General features: G+C 40.1%; 1 protein-coding gene across 3 annotated transcripts in view; it reads left to right on the plus strand.

Moving 5' to 3' along the window:
* TBL1X (transducin beta like 1 X-linked) overlaps positions 1–24,448 on the plus strand; it is a 365,710-nt gene that overhangs the window by 235,632 nt on the left and 105,630 nt on the right. For all 3 annotated transcript variants that reach the window (XM_040423758.1, XM_040423761.1, XM_040423759.1), the window contains one exon: positions 22,973–23,080. In XM_040423758.1, coding sequence (XP_040279692.1) covers positions 23,023–23,080 — 58 coding nt within the window. In that variant the 5' untranslated portion in view covers positions 22,973–23,022. The remainder of the gene's footprint in view (positions 1–22,972; positions 23,081–24,448) is intronic.

The raw sequence follows: 24,448 nt of genomic DNA on the forward strand, positions 1-24,448 counted from the left end.
TTTTAATCGGGATGAATAATCAATGAGATAACTCTGGAAAGCCTTGTGACAGGAATTCCTGACAAGAGTTTCACATCGGTATTCAGTAACGATAATGGTCTATAAGATCCCATATCTTTTTTAAGAATTAATATGATTACGGCCTCTGTCATTGATTTAGGGAGCTTAGCTTCCCCCAGGGACTTCATAAAAACTTTTAGAAGACACAGAAGAATAACCTCCCCATACTTCCTATGCAACTCGTATGGGAAGCCATCTAAACCAGTGGAGGAATTCCCTGAGCAAGCCTTAAGAGAAATACCTACCTCAAGGGATTCCCTCTGCCTTTCTGTTATCACTGGTAGAGAGATGGAGTCCAAGTAGGAGTCCATCATCTCTTCCGAAATAGTGTTGTCCGATTGATAAATCTCAGAGAAGTGCATAAAAAAACTGCCTTTACTTGTTCTTGCTTCTCAATAATTACCCCTTGTGGTGTCCGAATCTTCACTATTTCTATTTTTGGATCCTGATTACATATTAACCTTGTTGCTAACAATTTACATGGATGCCCCGATTCACAAAAATATTTTTGCCCCTTAAACAAAAGCCTCTGCTGGGCCTTATCCAATAGAAAAAATTTGAATAGGCCTGACTTGCATTTTGCATAGCCCTTCTATTTTCCTCAGTTTTAGGCCTCATGCACACGACCGCTGTGTGCATCCGTGTCCGTTCCGTCATTTTTCACAGTTTAGCGGAGGTCCCATTTATTTCTATGGAGCTGTGGAAAAAAAATGATAGTCCTCCGTTTTTTCTCCGCGTCCGTGATCCGTGATTCCAGTCCGTCAAAAAAACATAACCTGTCCTATTCTTGTCAGTGGAAAACGGAGGATGGACCCATTCAAGTCAATAGATCCGCCCAAAAAAACGGATGCACAACTGGTATGTCATCCGTGTCCGCGTCCGTGTCCGTTTTTTTCTACAAGACCTTGGTGCAATAAAATTACACTTTTTATTAACCTTCCTTTTTTTCCCCTGTCAGACAAAAAAAAGGAAGACACAAGGAAACACAACTGAAGCAAAATCGGACACGGACCACTGAAGCCAAATCACTGACAGTGAAAAAACACTGTCGTGTGCATGAGGCCTTATTCCTAGCAAGCTGATTTGCACAAGATGTAGAGGCTTCTTTTAGGGTCCTGTTGCTCATCCCATATCCATTCCTTAATCTATGGATATTAATGACAAATAGCCCCCTCATAAAGGCCTTAAGTGCGTCCATACCCAAAAATAAGCAATCTCCTGTTTAACTAAATCATGATTATCTAACACCGTCAACCAATAATCATTTAATCTAAAAGGAGGTCTTATCCTATCCTTATCAGAGCTCATGCATAACTCCAATAATAGAGTTACATGATCGGAGAGGGCCCTGGCTTTATATCTGATTTGCTTATTATGATCCCTATATTTTTCATTTATTAAGGCCATATCAATCCTGGACATACTGTACATCTCTCAGATTTACTTATACGGGAGAAATCTCTCCTCCCCCGTCCTAAAAACTCCCAGGGATCTACAAAACCAGACTCCTGACAAAATCGTGCTAGAGGAGATCCCTGAGAAGACATAGTAGTCTGGAAATCGTTTTCCAAAGCAATCCTATTGACCTTAGGGTTCATGACACAGTTAAAGTCCCCATTCACCATTCTGGCCACTTCTCCATAAAAGTCAGTAAACAAATATCACCCTGCCCCCTCTCCAAAGATCTGAAGCTATCCAGCAACAGACCTCTTCACTCAGACCCCTCCTCACCCCAGACCCACCACCACCATATGGAACCATACATGTAAGGCTACTTTCACACTTGCGTTCAGAGCGGGTCCGTCTGGTATCTTCACAGACGGATCCGCTCCTATAATGCAAACGCTTAGATCCATTCAGAACGGATCCGTTTGCATTACCATTGTTCATGATAATGCAAACGGATCCGTTTTGACTTTACATTGAAAGTCAATGGGGGACGGATCCGTTTGAAAATTGAGCCATACTGTGTCAACTTCAAACGGATCCGTCCCCATTGACTTACATTGTAAGTCTGGACGGATCCGTTTGCCTCCGCACGGCCAGGCGGACACCAGAATGCTGCAAGCAGCGTTCAGGTGTCTGCCTGCTGAGCAGAGCGGAGGACAAACGGTGCCAGACTGATGCATTCTGAGCGGATCCGCCTCCACTCAGAATGCATTAGGACTGGACGGATCCGTTCGGGGCCGCTTGCGAGAGCCTTCAAACGGAACTCACAAGCGGAGCCCCGAACGCTAGTGTAAAGTAGCCTTATAGTGCCTGATTAAATATTATTTCGATCAAGCCACTCAAAAGCAAGGGCTGGAGTCTCAAAAAAATTTGTTGCTTCATTAAATACTATTCGAAGTTTAGCTGGATACAAAGTACTTAATATCTTTTCCCTGTAGACGTTTCTTGACTGCCAAGAAGCTACACCTATTTTCTTGAATCTTCGTAGAAAAAGACCTGGAAAGAAGGACAGTTTATTTCCATCTATTATTTTCAAGATCATGTCTCTGTCTCTCAAAACAAGAACCTTTACCAGAAGAACCCTTGGCAGCCTTTCGGGCGTTGGTTGACCCCCTGGGACCTGATGTGCCCTTTCCACAATAAACATTGGCGAAAAATAGTCCTTTCCAAAATTATCAAGAATTAAAGTCTGTATAATTTCCGCTGGATTCTTTTCCTCTGCACCCTTGGGTAGCCCCAGTATCCTCACATTGCATCTCCTCAACCTATCTTCCAGGTCTATCACTTTCTTTCGTAGCGTGTTTAGAACTGTCCTCAAAATGGGGATTTCAGTTTTAAGTTCTCTTACTTCATTCTCCAGAGAACCCACAGATCTTTCTATGTCAGTGACTCTATCTTGTATCTTTGTCACGTCATCCCTTATTAAAGACACATCTATTTGAACTGTACCAACCTGAGTTGCAATCTCTTGCATTATTATAAAAAAAAAATTAACCGCAGCCAAAATTTCCTCAATAGGGGAAGATTCAGCTTTAGTGTTAACGGTTCCATCTATGCTCTCTATAGTCCCTTCATCCGAATGATTATCCATTGCCTCTTCCATTCTAGGCTCAGGAGCAGTTTTTCTATAATTAGCATCCGACATCCCTTTTGGACCTGATCTCATGCTTATGTTTGGTGATTTCAAATACTGTTCAGTTTTACCAGGCTCCCCAGATTTCTGCACATTTTTTAAAGAGTCTGTTGACCTCCTATTTTGCTTAGGGCCCTTTTTTTTCCATTCCGCTTTCTTTACTACTCTTAGACAGACTCAGTATAAAATTCAGTTCTTTTTTCAGTCCTTTTTTTTTTCTATTAGAGTCCATTTTTTTCCCTCTAGGGCTAGCTCCCATGCCGGCAGTACCGCTACTAGCAGTAGAATGATCTAATCCCACAAACAATGATCCCCTCACTGCCAGCCAACACACGGCTGCCTAATAGACACAAACAGGTAATAGAAATGAGCCCAGTATGGGATGATCTCACCAATCTGAAGCCTTCTATGAGGAGTCCTTATCGGAGGATACAGGGTAAAAAACACTGATCATGATCCTTCAACGTCCCACAACGAAAGGATGTCGAGTACACTGAAGTCACAAACAGGGGAGCCAGACTCAGCAAAGGGAAATCTACCTCAGGAGGAAGGCAATAGCACGAGGAAATAAGTTGATAATGAAGGGAGGAGGAGAACCTGAGGCAAAAAAAAAATCACTTTCCCCTTTACCAGTGGATTGGCAGATCTCAGTCACCGCACATAATTTTCTAATCTTTCCAGCATTCAGCGACCGGAATAGCAGCCTGTATCGTGTATCGAGGCTCCGGCAAGGTCCAGAGAGATGAAGAGGAGCATGATGCGCCGTGCTCACGTCATCACGTCACAACATTTTAAATTGGATACATTATTATTATTCTGTCAATTAGGGCATTCACTGTCATTGTCATCATTCACTGTCCCCAGTTGGGCTCACAAGACACCAGTGCTAACCAATGAGCCACCATGCTGCTCACACTGATCATTTGTCAGTTTAAATAAAAATTATCTTGGACATAACCAATACTTTTGATACAATGCAGAATATCAGTGCTTAAAATAAGACCTGTTCAATAATGTAACAAAGAATTATGGAACTCATAAATTATATATACATTATTATCATGGATGATTGTTCCTGGAAGTATTGCATGAATCAAATTAAACCAAATCATTTTTCCATTTCCACCCTGGTTCCAGCATGAGCCTACACTTTAATCCCCTGATCACAAATATAATACATGAGACAGCGTAAGAAGTATACCTGAAACACATGAATCATTTATTATATCAATTTAGTTTAATTTCCATGAAATGTTCTGTAATAGATTAAAGGAAACTCAATCACTGTGTCTGTATCTCATTTTTTTATGGAAATCTGCTACCAAAAGTATTTATGTTTTCTTAAAGGGCTTTTCCACCTTTCACAATCTCTTTAAAGCTGGTCATACTCATTAGATAATCATTGGCAGAACCTACTGATTTTAGCTCGACTAACCAACTATATGATCTATATGGTTGTGTCCTGACTTTATCCTAACAGAAGGACTAGGATGTTGGATTTCACCATTCCCGATCCGTTTTACAGGTGGTAAGCCCCAACCAGATGTATAGAGCAATGGCTTATTCCCTTCTTCCCACTCAGAATATAAGCATGCTTGTCCAAGCTTGCATGTGTTTAGGGGTTTGAGGTGTAGCTGTCGTCCAGACAAGCACTCAACTGACGACTATATCAAGTGTATGGCTAATATAAGTTAGGAGGATCCCCCAAATACAAGCTGATTTCAGGGTGTTTAACAATTTAAAGGGAAACCCAGAGGGAAATGTTCTATTTTTTTTCTACAGCAGAAACACAGGGGAAATGAAGCACTACATAGTGTCCATATTGTAGTCGGTGTGCTGTCAATGTTATCTATAGACGTCAGGTTCTCAAGCAGAAGAGATAGTCTTAATAGACTTTCTCTGGCTAATAGATAATATACAATTCCACAATTCTGTATGTGAATAGGGATCTTCTAAACCAGATAACCTATTAATCTTAGACTTCGTCAATTTCTAGCTTAAAAGACATTAGGGCACTTTGGAAATCCTAAGGTATTCTCCAACTTGGACCTCGGTTGTTGCAGAATTACAACTCCCAACATGTCATAAACACTTTGGTTGCATGGTGAGAATAGTCGTTTTTTAATTCCTGGAGAGCCAATGATTGCAGAATGTTGTAGTAACCTAACAGCTGTGGGGATTCGCTCTGGTAGGCAGGGTAAGCGGACGCAGAACAGAAGCAAAAGAACAGTTTGTAAAACAAAACTTCAGTGTTTAAAACAAAGCAACAAAACAGTCACCTTGTTAGCAGGTTTTTCCAGCGGTCCACAACAGGCTTTAGGTGGCCTGTTTCCCTGAATGTGGCGCTCAGCCTTCTAGTATGGCCCCATGCCTCAGATCCCAAAAACAGAGACAACTTGCTGCTGAGCCCAGCTGTCTTTTAAGGACAGCTAGGTGTTGTCAAAACCCGGACCGGCACTTAAAATCCAGTCCGGTGTTTGACCCCCACCTGGCTGCTAATCAGCCCAGCAGCACACACTGGGAGGAAAATACCTGTCCTCCCAGACCATATTCTTCACTGTGTCACACAGCACATTAAAGAAAATCACCTGCTAGACACCTGCTGAGATCCACCGAATAGAAGGGGTGTAGAGTAGATTAGAAAAATAATTCTACAACTCTTGGCACTGTTTCTGGAATAAGGTATCATCTTTATTTCTCATTCTAAATAACCTCTTTAAACCATTTAAAATTTGATTTGCTGATTTGGGTGTAACACGATGTATTTTCCAGTGGCACTCCGAAATCTCACTTTCTGGGCAAATAATCTATATTGTAAATAGCTGTCTATGAATAAGATGTATCGGCGACCAGTTTACAGCATTGTTCACAGATGACGCAAAACAATGTGTAAGTAATTGGACAGATTATTTCTGTCGAATGATAGGGATGGTGAATAAGGTCCAAGGTGAGACATGAAGGAAATGGACTTTTGAGCTAAGTCCAATCATAAGGCAAACACACATTTTTCAATACGAGGTTCAAAAAAAAGAAATATCCAGGGAAAGGAAAATGTATGAAGTTTAGGAATAGAAAAAAGAGTATGTCCTATGAAAGTGTTCTACATTTTTCAAACCAGCACCTGGATATGAATACTGTTATAACAGCATGTAATTTAAAATGTAGTATTACCACTGAGTTAATTAGTAAAATCATACTATATAGCACAACCTACTTCTTTTTAACATTAATCATTGGATAACCCCTTTAAGAAGACAAATCTACAGTATCCAATGGTAGTTCAATAAAGAGATTTCAAGGAATAATGTTCTCTGATGACTAAAATATCTCTAAGTCTAATAACACAAATAAGCAATGACACAAATAAGCAATAAGTTGTTATGCTACAAATGCATAATGTTTAGTGATATCATCACTGAATATTGACAAGATAGGAAACAATGCAGTAATAAAAAGCAATGCCGAGGAGGCGTTGATTACAATAATGAGCATATAGGGTATTCTATCACATCTAATATAATTATTTTTTTTTTATTATTAAATAGCATATCCCAAACACAATGAACTGAACTGGCGTAAAGAGGACCTATCAGATCTCCTGACAGGCGTCTATCACCAGATTTGTGCCTATGAAACTGGCTGACTCTGTTACATGTGCGCTTGGCAGCTGAAGGTATCTGTGTTGGTCCCATGTTAATATGTGCCCGTATTGCTGAGAAAAATAAAGTTTTAATATATGCAAATGAGCCTCTAGGAGCAACATGAGCGTTACCATTAAACCTAGAGGCTCTGCTTTCTCTGTAAGTGCCGCACCTTCTCCACTTTGATTGACAGGGCCAGGCAGGCATGATAACTTTTACACTGCCTGACCCTGTCAATCAAAGTGCAGAGGGCACAGCAGTTGTAGAGAGAGTTGAGCCTCTAGGTGTAATGGCTCATTTGCATACATTAAAACTTCACTTTTCTCAGCAATGCGGGCACATATGAACACGTGACCAACACAGATGTCTTCGGCTGCCAAGTGCACATGTAACAGATCAGCCAGTGTCATAACTACAAATCTGCTGACAGATGTCCTTTAAAAGAGGAATGGTAACATCCATTCATTTATTCATTTCAAGGAAGGATAATAGAGGAGTTGATGACCTAGGTACTCTAGCATTGGTTATTCATGAACAATACATGTGCTTTCTAGAGCAGGTGTATCAGGAGAAGTGACAGGTTCTCTTTAAACGGGTTGTCTATTAACCCCTTAGGAATGCTATTTAACTACCTTTTTGGATGTTTTTCAGGACACATAATTTTTTTTATTTTAGTCTTTTCATTTTCGTATTTTAAAAGTCATAACTCTTATTTTTCCATCAGTAAAGTCAAATGAAGGCTTGTTTTTTGCATTCAGTTGTTTTTTTTAATTGCGCTATGCTGAGTTACATCTAATGTTTTTTGCATAAGCTTTTTTGGCAGTGATGACAGAAAAAATAAAAACAATTCTGCCAATGTTTTTTGGATAGTGTTTTTGTGGCATTCGCCATGACCTGATAACTTTATTCTATGGGTCAATAGAATTAAATTGATACCAAATTTATGTAGTTTTTTTATGGTTTTCTATTGTAGCACAATCATGGCTCTTTTTTTATAAATAATATTTTTTTTCACTACATTCAAAAACCCATAACATTTTTTTTTCTTATTGATGGAGACATTTAAGTGTTTTTTTTTTTTTTTGCAGAATGAGTCATAGTTTTTCTTGGTGCCATTCTGGGACAGCTATTTGATTACCTTTTAATGTGTTTTTTTGGGAGTTGGAATTAACAAAAAAAGGAAATTTGTCATTTTTTTATTTTATTTTTTTTCTATATGTTTTGGTCAACAGCTCTCTCTCCTCACTCCCCCCATACACATACATGTTCGGTTTGGCTGACCGTGTATGTTTATTCAATGGGGAGAGGAGAGAAAGCTGCTTCTAGACACTTTTGAAGAGGGATTATCTCCCAAAGGGCTTGGGTAAAAATATTTGATTCACCCAATCTTCACCCAAATCCTAATTATGGGAAATAAGATCAAAAATATTGAGATGTTTGTGTGACATACTGCATCATCTTCATATGTAGTCACCTCTTTCACATCTACATGTATTCCAGTGTATTTACCTGTATATGATTTATACTTTATATTAAAGGGAACTTGTTAGCGGCTTCATGCTGCCTAAATCACGGACAGCAAGAAATCTCAACAGGCACCCTGGTTATAGACAACTATGTTATTCTCTGAAATGCTTCTCCTATCAAATAGGGAAAGGAATATAAATCAAGCTAAGCTGGACAGGGGAAACCTCCACCGTGACTCATCCTGTTTTTGACTAATTTTTTAATTATGTTTTCTCTGAAATGATGCAATGAGTAAAAATACAACCTACGGTAGTTCTTTTGTAACCAGGGAGTCTGTCAGTATTTCATGCTGTCCATGGTTCGAGCACTATGAAGATCTTGAAAGGTTCCTTTTAAAATGTTAAGAATGAAAGAAAACCGGCACTCCCAAAAATCTTTGCTGGTGATAGATTTATTGGTCACTCATATGACGCGCGGCGTTTCGGCACTCACAGGTGCCTTTTTCAAACAAGAAGTGAGCAACTGCTGCTCACTTCTTGTTTGAAAAAGGCACCTCACCTGTGAGTGCCGAAACGCCGCGCGTCATATGAGTGACCAATAAATCTATCACCAGCAAAGATTTTTGGGAGTGCCGGTTTTCTTTCATTCTTCTGATTTTGGGATTATGTCCACACAAACCGAGCACCCCTCAACCAGTACGCTGTGCCGCCTGACTTCATTACACAGTATTCCTTTTAAAATGTTGTCAGTATAACTGTTGATAACAGTTTTGTTCCTAATGCCATGACTCCTGCCAACAAAAAATATTAGTAATATTTCTTGGCACTATATATAAGTGCTAATTGAAAATTGAATGGTCGAAAATCTACTAAGTAGCCATTTTCTCTATTTGTTTCAATAGTATGGGGTGCATTGAACTCACCTCATTTTATTGGCCTTCCTCAGGATCAAGACAATAGAAATGTAGGTTGAGCTAGCTGGACCAGTGTCTTTTTTCAACCCTATGGACTATGTAACAGGCTCCATTGTGCATTTTAAGTAGTATATATACATGTGCTGAATTACATGAATCTATTTTTTTATACACATGAGATCCAAATATAGTTAAATATATGAAACAGTAATACAAGAAGGAGAATAGCAATAAAAAAAATCAAACAAGGTTTCCTTAGATGGAATAACATATTTCTAGTCTACTACTACAAACAAATCCTCACTAATGGGTAAAGCCTTCATTGATAGTTAATCGATTAACTTAACAAGCAGAAAGGCTCCAGGAAGTCATTACTTAACATCTAATAACATTTTAATGTTTGAAAAGAATAGTAACCTTCTGGGAAGTATTTTCATTAGCTATGAAATGGGATTGGTAAGACGTCTAGGACTGTGCACATGTGAATCTTTTATGTTTTACTTGCATCAGAAAGCTGGGATTACTTGCTGGTTAATATATATGCTTTCCCAGAGACCAGGCATGGAAAATTTAACAGGAATTACAATTTCTTAACTTCTAAAGTAGATAGATAGATAGATAGATAGATAGATAGATAGATAGATAGATAGATAGATAGATAGATGCCATTGAATTGAAAATATTTATTTCACTTTCTTTCAATCATTAGAATAAAAAGCTTTTAGATCCCATTTGCCTGAGTAGGTAAATGTTTTTTGCTGGAATATCCATATAAAAAAATGGAGTGCTACCTACTAATATAAATAAACATTAATAGATCTTGGTGGTCCTCCAGAGAGATGTGCCTAAGGGTCCATTCACACGTCCATAAGTGTTTTGTGGATCCACGGATCCACAAAACACGGACACCAGCAATGTGCGTTCCGCATTTTGCGGACCGCAAATCACCGGCACTTAATAGAAAATGCCTAATCTTGTCCGCAATTGCGGACAAGAATAGGATATGTTCTATTTTTTTCAGGAACTGAATTGCGGACCTGGAAGTGCGGGTCTGCAATTCCGGTTCCGGGCAACACATCGTGTGGCCCCATAGAAATGAATGGGTCCGCAATTCCGTTCCGCAAAACGCGGAACAGAATTGCGGATGTGTGAATGAAGCCTAATGCAGCTGTCAACAGAGGGATATCATAGTCTGTGAACTAAACTCTGTTACCCCAGTAGGCTATAATGGTACACCTCACAAAGAATTTTGTAACACAGTCAACCCCTTTGCAATAATATGCTCACCTGCAATGATGGTAGAAAGGCCACAGTAACCTGGTTAGTGGATTCTAATGTCCCCAGTCTTCATTCTTTAAACCCTATACAAGGATCTTGACTTCACTGCCAGAGGTCCTTCGGTCACCAATTGGCATAGAAGGTGAAAGTAGGTAATGAATAAGAGTAAATCTAACCAAAGTCAAAGTTCAATACCAGGACCATAAATCAGTCAGGCGATAACGTCATACCAGAGCCAGAAACATAGTCAGTAAAAAGTCAATGGTGAAAGTCAGCAATAGCATAACAGTCAATTTCAGCAGGATAGAGGGGGCTTCGACAATGTAAGGTTCAGAAAAAGCAAGTAATTAGCTGAAGGGGAAGTCAGAGGAATTATGAGGGACAAGCGGGGTAAAAAAAAAAACTGATAGTCACAAAAACAGCAATCCTAATAACAACCAAGTTAGAGAAAATAAAAACTGGCCTTGAGCTGCCACAATTTGATTCTTTACATAGATGACCTAGCTGAGTCTCCTGAATCTCCTGACTGGCCAGACAGCAAGGTATACAGATTGACCGGACTGCCTGGCTCAATGATTGGGTGAATGACCCTACAATCTGCATATGCACTGGCCAGCATCTCCTTTAGCCAAGCTGAGGACAGTATTGTTGTGGCGACTGGTAGGGGAAGACAGCAGTGGAGCTCAGATAGGTTGAGATATTAGACAAAGTTCTCACTTCAGTTATTTGTTCAGTTATTTCCATCAGTGTTTGTGAGACAAAACCAGTACTGAAGCCTACACAGAAATAAGGTATAATGGAAAGATCTGTACCTGTTCTGTGCTTTTGACTCGCAACTGGTTTTGGCTGATTAGAAAAGATGAAAATAACTGACCAAATAACTGAAGTGAGAACTTTGCTGTCATGCCCTGCTCAGGTTATGTGCGGAGGTCTGCCAGGCTAGCAGCACATGTGTAGTTTGTTTTGTTTTGGGTTTGGATTTGAGCTGTATCCGCCTCCTTTCAGGTGCACTGGGTGCGGTCGTTTGAATGAGTTTAAATTACTCCCTTTCCCACTGTCCTGTGCGGGTTATAGCTTCTATCTTGCTCTGTGGAAAGAAGGAAGTAAGGAAGGAATTGCTGTTTCTGCTCAGCCACAGATAAGTTGGTTTTGTTTCTCTCTTGTGTTCTTTCTAGGCTGTTAGGGAGACACCTGCTCCCTCCTTGCTTGAGAAAGCAGGCTGTCTCTTTTCCCCTTTTCCACTTTCTTAGGGATCTTAGGGTTTCTTTAGTCTTAGGCACGGGGGTACGTTTATTCCCATCTTCAGGGTCTGAACGTGGGCACAGAAGTCCAGGGAGAGTTGGTAGGGATTTGCTAGGAAGTGACCTTTATCCACAGCTTCTGGCCTAGACACTTGTTTCATAGTTTTCTGTGTTTCTATTGTTTCTTGCATCCTACCCAGCATGACATTGGCCTTAGTTTGTCATATTACCATATTATTAATAATAATAAAAAAATCACTTTTTTTAAACTTTTTCTCTTCAAAGAAGTGAATTGAACTTTCTCTTTTTATTTAGTTCCATCAAACAATGTAAAGAAAAGATTCTTACTCTACTGTAGTTCTTTTTTGGAAGAGCCAACCTTTGAAACAGAATAACAAGGGGAGATGTGCCAAATAAATATCTAGATGTACAAAAGTTCAAATGGCACATGTTTGAGTGCACTCATAGAAAGAAAATATCTTGTTTCAGACTTTGATATATTTATAGAAAGAACGTTTGTCAAAAAGTCATACGAGAAGGACATGCCAATTCCATTTCTCAACAAAAAAGAGAGCTATTATATCACAAGAATTTTGTCTCTTGATCAGGTTTTATATGAACAGAAGTTGCTCAAAGAAAAAGAAGACAACACCAACAATCTCACTTTTATTGCACCTAGACCAAACAACATGACAAGAAAGATTATTTAGAATTTTAAATATATATTTGTACAGTATATTTGGTGGTTTCAAAAAGACTGTAAGTCTATCAAGTTTAACCTTTTTATATTTACAAACCCCAAATTAGAGATGAGCAAAGTTTCACCGAAGTTTGATTAGCTCCGAATTAATTAGTCGCATATCATAAAAATGAGGTATACCCAGGCCACTCTGCCTTAGGGTACAGCCTCACAGAGCAGCTGGGGTGCGGGCAGGTTGTGACCATGCTGCAGTGTAGAACCGAACAGCCAATTAGCCTGCAGCAGCCTTTTATTTAATAATGAGGACTGCATTATATAATCGGTCTTCATTGTTAATGGCTGCGCTGCACCTTTAATGCACCTTTAAACAGAGGCTGTTGTTGGTATTGGGTGTGGCTGGTTAGATGAGGGCACAATATGCTAGCATACCCACTTCTCCAACCCCAGCGCTCTCCTGCCCTACAGGTGGGAGCCCTTCTTCTGCCATCTGATTTTCCTTCCTTTCCACATCATCTAATATCGATGAGAATATGTCACCAGGAATATCCAGCTCCCCCTCTCTCTGCATTTTTCTGACTTTTCTAGGAAGTAAAGCCAGCAAAAGATAAGGATGGTCATCATTACGACCTGCCCCCCCCCCCATCTGGATGCTATTGTTGGCAGGTTGGTCACTGGAATAATAAAGGCTTCCATCTTATTGGTATTGAATTCTTCTATTAATCATTTTCAGCAACACTGTCCCTAGCACATGAGTGCTTGCCACATCTCTTCCTATGCTCAGATCACAGTGAAATGGCGGAGACTGAGTGGGATGAGGGTTTTACAGGGCTGTGACATCACAGAGAATGGATATCTGTGGATTGGCTGGGTGCATGGCATTATGGGTGATTTTGCGTTCCCGAGCTTGTCTTCTCTACACTTAGTTTTGCTTTGTAACATGTGCAGCTACTATTTTAGGAAAACCTGATTTGTTACCACGAAGCACGAGGAAATTTGAATTTGTGGCAAAACAAAGTTTTGCTAAACTTCGGACCAAATTCCACTTTGAATGCTTCAGTTTGCTCAACAATACCACAAATGATCCAGAGGAAGGTAAAAAATACACTTTGTGGCACAGACTCAGTTCATCATAAAGTGGAAAAAGAATCCTTCCTGATTCCCTAGAGCACTTGTACAGAACCCTTGAACAATATCATACATTGCTACCAGTAATTCTGTATATTGTGTTTAACAAAGAATCAGAGATGAGAATATGTTTTGAGCTTTTAAAAAACTTAGGATTCTACAAAATTAGTGAATTATGAAAATCAGTCCTCCTTCCAAAAAGTAGAAAAATGAAATGTCTCCGAATAATAATCCTCTGGAAAAGACATGTTCAAACCACTCTTGCATCTAAAATAAAAATAAACCTAAAGCCTGTATTAGACAGGCCGATTGAGCAAGTGATTGTCGGGTGGGAAGCTTTCCCTCCCGGTAATCGCCTGCTAGCTAGCAGAGGAGACCACTGATATTACATGCAGCCTCAAGAGAAGCAATCACTATGCTATCGCTTGTTCCCATGCTGTTTTGTGGTTTGACGGTGGCAGATTGTAATTAGACAGCACGATCTTCCGCCGGCAAAAAAATTATTTTTAAGCATGCTTAAAAATCACAATTGCTCGATGAACAAGCATTTGCTTGTTCATCGGGCAATCGGCGGCAGTATAACACTGCAATATGATCGCTTATGATCGCTAACGTGCATTCATACAAACGCTCGTTAGCAATCATCTCTCGAAAAATCGTCAGGTGTAATACAGCTTTAAATGTCTCATATCAGCAAACAGCTCTTTTTTTTAATTAGCGCTGAGACCTTGGTTAGGGTCTGGGAGGGAGGAGGGGGTTACTTTTTTTTTATATAGAGAGCATGAGGAGTATTGTAGGCCAGGGTCCTCTAGTTTTCTTGAAAAAATGTATACAAATTAGCACATCTTATATGGACTGGCACCAGAGAGCCTTAGCTTTCCTTTCATTTTGGAAGGAAAGCTAATTTACATATTTTGGGGTTTCTGGGAAATATATTCAAGTTCAAGTTCATTCCAAAAGGAAAAGAAAGCTGAGCCTCTCTGATGCCAGAAGATATAAGATGTGCTAATTTGCACATATTTTTTTCCAGAAACGTAGGGTAGCATGTTTAATTTGCATATTAGCATTATGTGGGGAAATTTAGGGAGTCATTTATGAAATCTGCTACACCAGTTTAAGGCATAAAAAAAAGTTGCAATTGAAGACTGTGTGTGCAACTGAATTTAAGGACAAATTAGATTTGCCGCAAAGCCGAATTTTCTCGTGCTTCATGGTAGCAGATCGAATTAACCTTAACTAGTGTAAAAAGCAAAAAAAATAATACTTACCTGATACATTAGATCGCGGCGGCCGGGCGCCGCCATATTGCTTGAAGATCTTGGCCAAAATGCTGTGTGTGGTGGTGTATGACGTCACCGCGCTGGCCGACATGATGACGCCATCTTGGGCAGCGCAAGATTTTGCGCCAGACCTTCAAGCAAGATGGCACCAGCCGGACCTTCATGAGCAAATTGATCAGGTCAGTATTATTCTTATTATTTTTTTTATTGTACACTGTTATTAATATCAGATCCCGCAATCATGTATAAACGTGGCATATGAGGGGTACAATGACAGGGAGCTGCGTAATCGCCACTCCTTTTTATTGCACCCACTACTTACAAAGAAATTAACTTTGTGACAAAGTAATTTGTCACAAAGTGTTTTTCTTTGTAAAATTCGGCCTAGCAGCCACATTGAACTTTTAAATACTTCACCCATCGTTATTCATAATGTATTGATGGTAGCACTAATAGTCTTACACGCTATGAAAGGTTATAGTAAAGCTGAACGTAATGGGTTAAAACATAAAATGTCTACATTTATAAGGACAATTCCAGCACGGAGAACCCTCTCCCTCCAGGGCTCTTTTGTTTACCCCAGAAATGAAGATATACAGTGGGGGAAATAATTATTTGACCCCTCACTGATTTTGTAAGTTTGTCCAATGACAAAGAAATGAAAAGTCTCAGAACAGTATCATTTCAATGGTAGGTTTATTGTAACAGTGGCAGATAGCACATCAAAAGGAAAATCGAAAAAAAAACTTTAAATAAAAGATAGCAACTGATTTGCATTTCATTGAGTGAAATAAGTATTTGAACCCCTACCAACCATTAAGAGTTCTGGCTCCCACAGAGTGGTTAGACACTTCTACTCAATTAGTCACCCTCATTAAGGACACCTGTCTTAACTAGTCACCTGTATAAAAGACACCTGTCCACAGAATCAATCAATCAAGCAGACTCCAAACCCTCCAACATGGGAAAGACCAAAGAGCTGTCCAAGGATGTCAGAGACAAAATTGTAGACCTGCACAAGGCTGGAATGGGCTACAAAACCATTAGCAAGAAGCTGGGAGAGAAGGTGACAACTGTTGGTGCGATTGTTCGAAAATGGAAGGAGCACAAAATGACCATCAATCGACCTCGCTCTGGGGCTCCACGCAAGATCTCACCTCGTGGGGTGTCAATGGTTCTGAGAAAGGTGAAAAAGCATCCTAGAACTACACGGGAGGAGTTAGTTAATGACCTCAAATTAGCAGGGACCACAGTCACCAAGAAAACCATTGGAAACACATTACACCGCAATGGATTAAAATCCTGCAGGGCTCGCAAGGTCCCCCTGCTCAGGAAGGCACATGTGCAGGCCCGTCTGAAGTTTGCCAATGAACACCTGAATGATTCAGAGAGTGACTGGGAGAAGGTGCTGTGGTCTGATGAGACCAAAATAGAGCTCTTTGGCATTAACTCAACTCGCTGTGTTTGGAGGAAGAAAAATGCTGCCTATGACCCCCAAAACACCGTCCCCACCGTCAAGCATGGGGGTGGAAACATTTTGCTTTGGGGGTGTTTTTCTGCTAAGGGCACAGGACAACTTATTCGCATAAACGGGAAAATGGACGGAGCCATGTATCGTGAAATCCTGAGCGACAACCTCCTTCCCTCTGCCAGGAAACTGAAAATGGGTCGTGGATGGGTGTTCCAGCACGACAATGACCCAAAACATACAGCAAAGGCAACAAAGGAGTGGCTCAAGAAGAAGCACATTAAGGTCATGGAGTGGCCTAGTCAGTCTCCGGACCTTAATCCAATCGAAAACCTATGGAGGGAGCTCAAGCTCAGAGTTGCACAGAGACAGCCTCGAAACCTTAGGGATTTAGAGATGATCTGCAAAGAGGAGTGGACCAACATTCCTCCTAAAATGTGCGCAAACTTGGTCATCAATTACAAGAAACGTTTGACCTCTGTGCTTGCAAACAAGGGTTTTTCCACCAAGTATTAAGTCTTTTTTTGTTAGAGGGTTCAAATACTTATTTCACTCAATGAAATGCAAATCAGTTGCTATCTTTTATTTAAAGTTATTTTTTCGATTTTCCTTTTGATGTGCTATCTGCCACTGTTACAATAAACCTACCATTGAAATGATACTGTTCTGAGACTTTTCATTTCTTTGTCATTGGACAAACTTACAAAATCAGTGAGGGGTCAAATAATTATTTCCCCCACTGTACATACCCACCAAGACATTCTTATTTTAGCGGTGGGTGACTAGAAGATACGCTCTTGGCCTACTTCTTAGCAAACAACACAACCTGATAATTAGCAGTTTTTGTTGGCTTTTATTTCTATTTAAAAAACAAAATGTAAGATTTGTGAATAATTCATGGACCAAATATTTGCATTCTATTAAAGGGGTTGTCTGATTTGGAAAACCAATTTTCAAACAACTTTTTAGAGAATTCAGAGTAAACAGAGAGAATCATTGATTCAGAGCCTCTAACTAGAGCGGCTACAATCAGCACCTCCCAGCACACCCATGACACACACAGATAGTTCATTGACGGTGTTATACTTATTTTTGCCTGTGGAGGTGCTGCAGGTAAACTAAATCCTCCTACTAAAAAAAGGGGTTGTCAAAATCTGATAACCCCTTTTATTATTATACCAACTAGTATGAATAAACTATGGTTAATGTATGGTGAGAAAATGGTTTCTCCTGAGTGGTGAGTGGTCTGCTTTAAAGACAAGGTTGTAATACAGGTCTGTTGATATATCAGCGGATACATTTTTCTTCGAGTTGTTTTGTCCTATTTATCAGCGGTGAACATATCTGTTGCTGTGACAGCTGTAATATACTTCTCCATGGAGACTGTAGACATTAGCTCACTGTTAATCTATTGATGTTTTTGTCTATTATAGCCTTTTTGAAAAGCATTATTTATTGCTGGGCTCCATAATGAGTAGAACTCCAGTTTAATATCATAAATACCACTTTCCTTTTTTTTTTCTACCTGTTATTAACTGATTAAAAGTTTTGCATTGTATTGTCAAATGTTCCATCAGAAATTAATTCTTTTTATGTGTTAATTCCATTCCCTCCTGGGAAATGAATGAAATGAAGTATTTAAATATAACAATGTGCTCACTCTTAGATGATAAAGCAGACAGCTGCAAGAACAGGAGAAGTGGAATAGATAGAATATTCCCTACCGTGTTATTTAGGAGTAATATTCAGGAACTGTCACAATTACATAGGAATGCTGCTAGGAGACTCAGGAATTTTAATATAATAGTCAGATTTCATTTCAGCCTTTTGATGATAAAGAAGGCCTGCAGGCTAAAGGCATTTTGCCAACAGTGGAGAGCTTTCTTGCTATAATGACCTCAACTGCCGTACGCATCTGTCTTGCATTGTGACATGTCTGTTCACATGCAACCACATTCAAAGTCATATGGTCTGAACTACCTTCGACATGTACTGCACGTTACTTCCCCTTTGTGGCATCCCTTGCAAACAAATAGGGTATACGGGATATCATCAGAAATATCAAGCACTATGTCATGTTGGTTGATATCAGATGATCAAGTCAAAAATCTACAACTCTGCAATCCACATGTTGGAAGGAAATGTGGGTGCTATCTCAAAACAAGTGCAAAGGAAAAAGAGAGAAGTTATCCATAACAACCAACTGTCAACTTTCCAGCTCTTATGTTTCAAAAGTCCTATGGAATATCATAATGGGTAACTGTTAAGGAAAATATTAATTATTGATATTTATGCAAATCTCAATAATTTATTAATATTCATAAATAGGCGTGAGTCGTCTAGTGATGACTCCACCTATTTATGCCTAAATTATAACATATACACCCTCGCCTTGCCTGCACGCTGCGCTGAAAGCCAACTGCCTGCGCCTTACTGTACTATAATAATGGACCAGACACTGTGCCCTTAAATAATAAAATATTTATTACACAATAGTCTACTAATACGCTATATCTATATACACTCACCTAAAGAATTATTAGGAACACCTGTTCTATTTCTCATTAATGCAATTATCTAGTCAACCAATCGCATGGCAGTTGCTTCAATGCATTTAGTGGGGTGGTCCTGGTCAAGACAATCTCCTAAACTCCAAACTGAATGTCAGAATGGGAAAGAAAGGTGATTTAAGCAATTTTGAGTGTGGCATGGTTGTTGGTGCCAGACGGGCCGGTCTGAGTATTTCACAATCTGCTCAGTTACTGGGATTTTCACGCACAACCATTTCTAGGGTTTACAAAGAATGGTGTGAAAAAGGAAAAACATCCAGTATGCGGCAGTCCTGTGGGCAAAAATGCCTTGTGGATGCTAGAGGTCAGAGGAGAATGGGCCGACTGATTCAAGCTGATAGAAGAGCAACGTTGACTGAAATAACCACTCGTTACAACCGAGGTATGCAGCAAAGCATTTGTGAAGCCACAACACGCACAACCTTGAGGCGGATGGGCTACAACAGCAGAAGACCCCACACGGTACCCGGTTACCACTCATCTCCACTACAAATAGGAAAAAGAGGCTACAATTTGCACGAGCTGACCAAAATTGGACTGTTTAAGACAGGAAAAATGTTGCCTGGTCTGATGAATCTCGATTTCTGTTGAGACATTCAAATGGTAGAGTCCGAATTTGGCGTAAACAGAATGAGAACATGTATCCAGTAGATGGCTACTTCCAACAGGATAATGCACCATGTCACAAAGCTCGAATCATTTCAAATTGGTTTCTTGAACATGACAATGAGTTCACTGTACTAAAATGGCCCCCACAGTCACCAGATCTCAACCCAATAGAGTATCTTTGGGATGTGGTGGAACGGGAGCTTCGTGCCCTGGATGCGCATCCCTCAAATCTCCATCAAATGCAAGATGCTATCCTATCAATATGGGCCAACATTTCTAAAGAATGCTATCAGCACCTTGTTGAATCAATGCCACGTAGAATTAAGGCAGTTCTGAAGGCAAAAGGGGGTCCAACACCGTATTAGTATGGTGTTCCTAATAATTCTTTAGGTGAGTGTATATCTATAGATCAATCGTACCAACCATTGATCTATAGATATATATACATACAGACGCACACATCACAGTACAGTAAGATTATTACAATAAACACCTACAACACAGATAATACTACACTAGACAATACACAATTCCCAATTCCACCCCACACACTAAGTATACACTTACATACATTCATTAGCAGCAACCCACCCGCCTGGCTACTCACTGTCCCTACAGGGTAGAAAGGGTAATACAGCCCAGCAATGCAAGGGTTAAAGCGGGGCTGTAAACCACACAATCACTGCAATGTAGGGATAATCACAGTGCAGGGGATGATGGAAATAAAGGGGTAATACTGCACAGCAAGGGTATGTTGGGGCTGCACACAGGGAATGCAGGAGAACTGGGGTGCAGGGATGGCAGGGGTTGATGCTCTGCAGGGCAGGGAATGCAGGGGTAAAGGATATGGGCAGAGGCAGACAGGGCTGAGGTTAATGCTGCAGGAGGTCAGCAGCAGGGGTAAATACTGACTGCAGGAATTCAGCAGCCGGGGTTACGGGATGGTTGGTGCAGCAGGGGTTAATGCAGGGGTTAAGAAGAATGCAGGGGTTAGTGTTAACCCAATGTAGGCCAGAGGTGAATAGGGGTAAATCAGGGCAGGGGTATTAGGGGTACTGCAATGCTGGACGGAAAGGGTTACTCAGCCATCTCCAGGGGCATGTGGGGCTCTGCCTCTTTTCCTTCAGGGAGCTGTTCCCATGTGTCTCTGATTGTAGTCCAGATCCAAGAGACCCTTGTTCCTGCCTTCGGGCTCATATATCAGCCTCAGAAACAGCCCACCTCCCCCTCCTCAGGGATGTGACATCATAGTGTGACTGTGACGTATGCCTGCACTCAGGACTGCCAGTTGGCCCCCTGAGGCTAGCAGCACCACACACCCAGCCATGTCACAAACACAAGGTGGGTGAGAGCATAGTAACTAGGCTGATAAGCTGGGGAAACTCAACAAAAGGCCTCAGATCTATTGATCCCTTAGCCTTTGAAGTCACCAGCCACCTGGAGACATATCCACCCCTGCAGGAACTGGCATTTAGGAGGGGGCTGGTTAGGCCGCATTTAAGTATATATATATGTATATAGATACTTGGGGCGCATCTATATACGCATATATACTCATTATAAACCTGGGGCATACATGGGCAGTTATAGGCCCATATATATATATATATATATATATATATATATACACACACATCAATGAAGGGGCAGATACATATATATATCGATATACATACGCCCACCTGACTTCCCTCTACAGTAACTCTTCCACTTTTGCTATGCACCAGTTCCAAGAAATGTCCCCAATAATGTGTTATCCTTTATACCGCTATACCATTAAGTAACAAATTAAAATAAAATTCTTTGGGAAAAATGTTAATTTTATAAGGTAAAGCTCAGCTTGCATCATATTTAGAGCTTCAGGTATACGTTGCCATCAGGGGTGTAGCTATAAGGGGTGCAGAGATAGCAGTTGCTACTGGGTCAAGGAGCCTGAGGGGGCCCAAAGACCCTTGTAGTGCATAAGACGACACCGATATTATAGAAAGTGCATGCTGGTCAAGCTACACCTCTGGCTTGAAGGAAGGGGTTAGGTGAAGAATTTTGTATCGGGGGGGGTGCCGTTTCAATTTTTGCCTCAGTCAGCACGAAGGCTATGTGTTTCCCTGCCCCTGGCCACAAATCACTGAAGGAAGGGGGGTCCAGGCTGAACTCTTGCACCAGGGCCCATGAGCCTTTAGCTATGCCCCTGGTTGGCATTATTTCCTGAGGTGTACCTCTGACAGAAGTCTCCGGGGTGTGCCACTGTATAAGCAGTTGCATACCTCACCCATAGACTCATTATTTTAAAAATATGCTGGTGTATAGGAAAACGCAGTAGACTGTGCTTTCCTGTGCAGCTCATAAAAGGTATTGTGATGTGCACTAACTTGGCAGAAGGCAAAATGGCATTTCTGGCATCTGTCGGTCAAACAGGATAATATGGAGAGTTTTGACATATGAGCTGGGAACTGCTTCTGTATATTGTATATGCCAAATGTAGTAAAAGTGCTACGTGAACAGAGCCTAACAGACTTTTATAAAAGACTCATTATTTATAACTCATATTTATAAAAGACTCATATATTTTCGATTCATGAATAAATTCTACCCAAATCGAAAGTGCTCAGCTTGCCCTGAAAAGTTGCATTACACTCTGAGGTCTCATAGGACTGTATCCAACCCCTTTCAATCTCTTCTAGGCCAAGGAAGCATTAGTAATGATGACACGTAACAGTGACATACAGGTGAAACTGGAAAAATTTGAATATCGTGCAAAGTTCATTTATTTCAGTAATGCAACTTAAAAGGTGAAACTAACATAGGAGACTCATTACATGCAAAGCGAGATATTTCACGCCTTTATTTGGTATAATTTGGATGATTATGGCTTATAGCTTATGAAACCCCAAAGTCACAATTTTGAGGTACCCTTTGCTCAGGGGGTATGGATTAATTAGCTGACTAGAGTCTGACAATTTGAGCCTAGAATATTGAACCTTTTCACAAATTTCTAATTCTAAGCTGCATTAATATAATTCCTTTTAATTTGCATTACTAAAATAAATAGACTTTTGCACGATATTCAAATTTTTCGAGTTTAACCTGTATATGTCCATGGGTAAACGCTTTGTAACCAGTGGTAACAAACAACCTGTTTTAACACACTGCACAGTTCACAAATTATCCCTTTTTGGTAGCAGATGCCTTCTTCTCTGTCGCCTGACCTGTAAAATGGTGGTCATTTTCAAAGATTTATCCAAACAAAATCGTAAGATTCAGATTTGGATGGAATCTGATTTTTTTTTCAAATTTAAGATGAATTAGATTTTTTTAGAATCAATATGCTCATCTCTACTATTAACCAAAAATGTGTTTTGGCAAACTGATCCTTACATGAGTCTAACAGAAGAATGTCTAAATCCTACATTTCTATTCTGAATTGATACCAGGGGTGGTTCTTAGGTTATTATATGTTTGTATATGCATCAGAATGAGTGAAAACCCTTCTTGTTTGCATTGAATTATAGCATTTATTTTTTTATTCTTGTTTTTTCAGAGCGGGAATTTCACTTCCTGTAGACCTCATCATTCTGAGGTGGGGCTAAGATGAGCATAACCAGTGACGAGGTGAATTTCTTGGTGTATCGCTATCTTCAAGAGTCAGGTAATAACTGCTGTTCCTTTATTACTCATCCCCAAATGCTGTATAAGGCAAGTTTCAGGCCATAATGTGGACATATTTTAGCTGAATTTATATCTCCATAAGGTTCTGTGGTTTATTAAAGTTCGATTCAGTGGAACTGCAGGAGGTGCAACTATTGTGGCTATATCGCTGTGCTAGAATGTGGTTTGCAGCTACCTGAAATTCATTTTTGGTTATTTTGGAAATTTTCCACAGTTTTCCAATTTTCCTCTTAAGTTCATAGACTTGTTTTTCAAAACTCTTTGTACATACTGTACAAATGTACAGAGATTTTTGAGAAGATTATGGATATAAATTTTTATGCAAGTCACCATTAGTGATGAGCAGCAGCATATGCAATATTTCTTTTTGCGATATTTCACACATTTTTGGCCTAATATTCACCATAAATTCGCAAATTCTAGAATTCGTGATCTCCAGTCATTATTTTCTTGATTGCAAAAATCGGCAATGTAATATGCGCATATTGCGCGCACAATACAGGTGTGGCTCGCTTTTGCTACATTTTCTAAGCTGCTAGAAGTTTCCTGAGGCTGGAGAAAATGCACAGTACAGTAATTCCTATCACACTACCTAACACCCTGCACTGGAACCTATCAGCTACACTATATCACTATCTAACCTGCACTGACTAGACTACCACTAACTATCTGTATTATATATATAACCTATCTAACTATCTGTATTATATATATAACCTATCTAACTATCTGTATTATATAAGCTAGCTAACTAACCATCTAATGTAATGACACAGTAAAACACAGAGCACAGCAATGACACTGCTGTCTCTCTCAGTTCTCTATAAAACTGTAGAAAATGGCTGCTGGGAGGTTCTTATATAGTAAGGGGTAGGCAACTTTCCTATTGGTTGCTAGGGATGTTGCTTAGCTCAGACAAAGATATTGCAGCCTTCTCATTGGCCCACAAGCAAGAAGCAGTGAGGGTACAGATGAAAAAAAAATCTAGAATATTTGCGATTATGAAGATATAGCACTATATTCTACATCTTCGCGAATTCTCGAACTGCCGATATTCGCGATTAGAATATTTGCGATCAACACCAGTCACCATCTGATTCCACCAGATGTAAGTCAGCTATCCTATAAGTCAATGTTCGACCATTTAAATAGGCCTTGAGACATGACTTGCATAATAAATAAGCCAGCACCTCATCTGCAGACAGTTGTTTCTGGGTGATTGCCCCTCATCAGTGCAGAGCAGAGAGTACTGGCTTAGCTGGGTGAGAGGCCTAAGTCAGGATTTGGTGGGTACTAGCTCTCCTTGGGGAAAGAGCGCCTTAATCGGCGAGAGGAGACTTAGGCTAGG

This window comes from Bufo bufo, chromosome 3, assembly GCF_905171765.1.
Source record: "Bufo bufo chromosome 3, aBufBuf1.1, whole genome shotgun sequence".
Taxonomy (NCBI): Eukaryota; Metazoa; Chordata; class Amphibia; order Anura; family Bufonidae; genus Bufo; species Bufo bufo.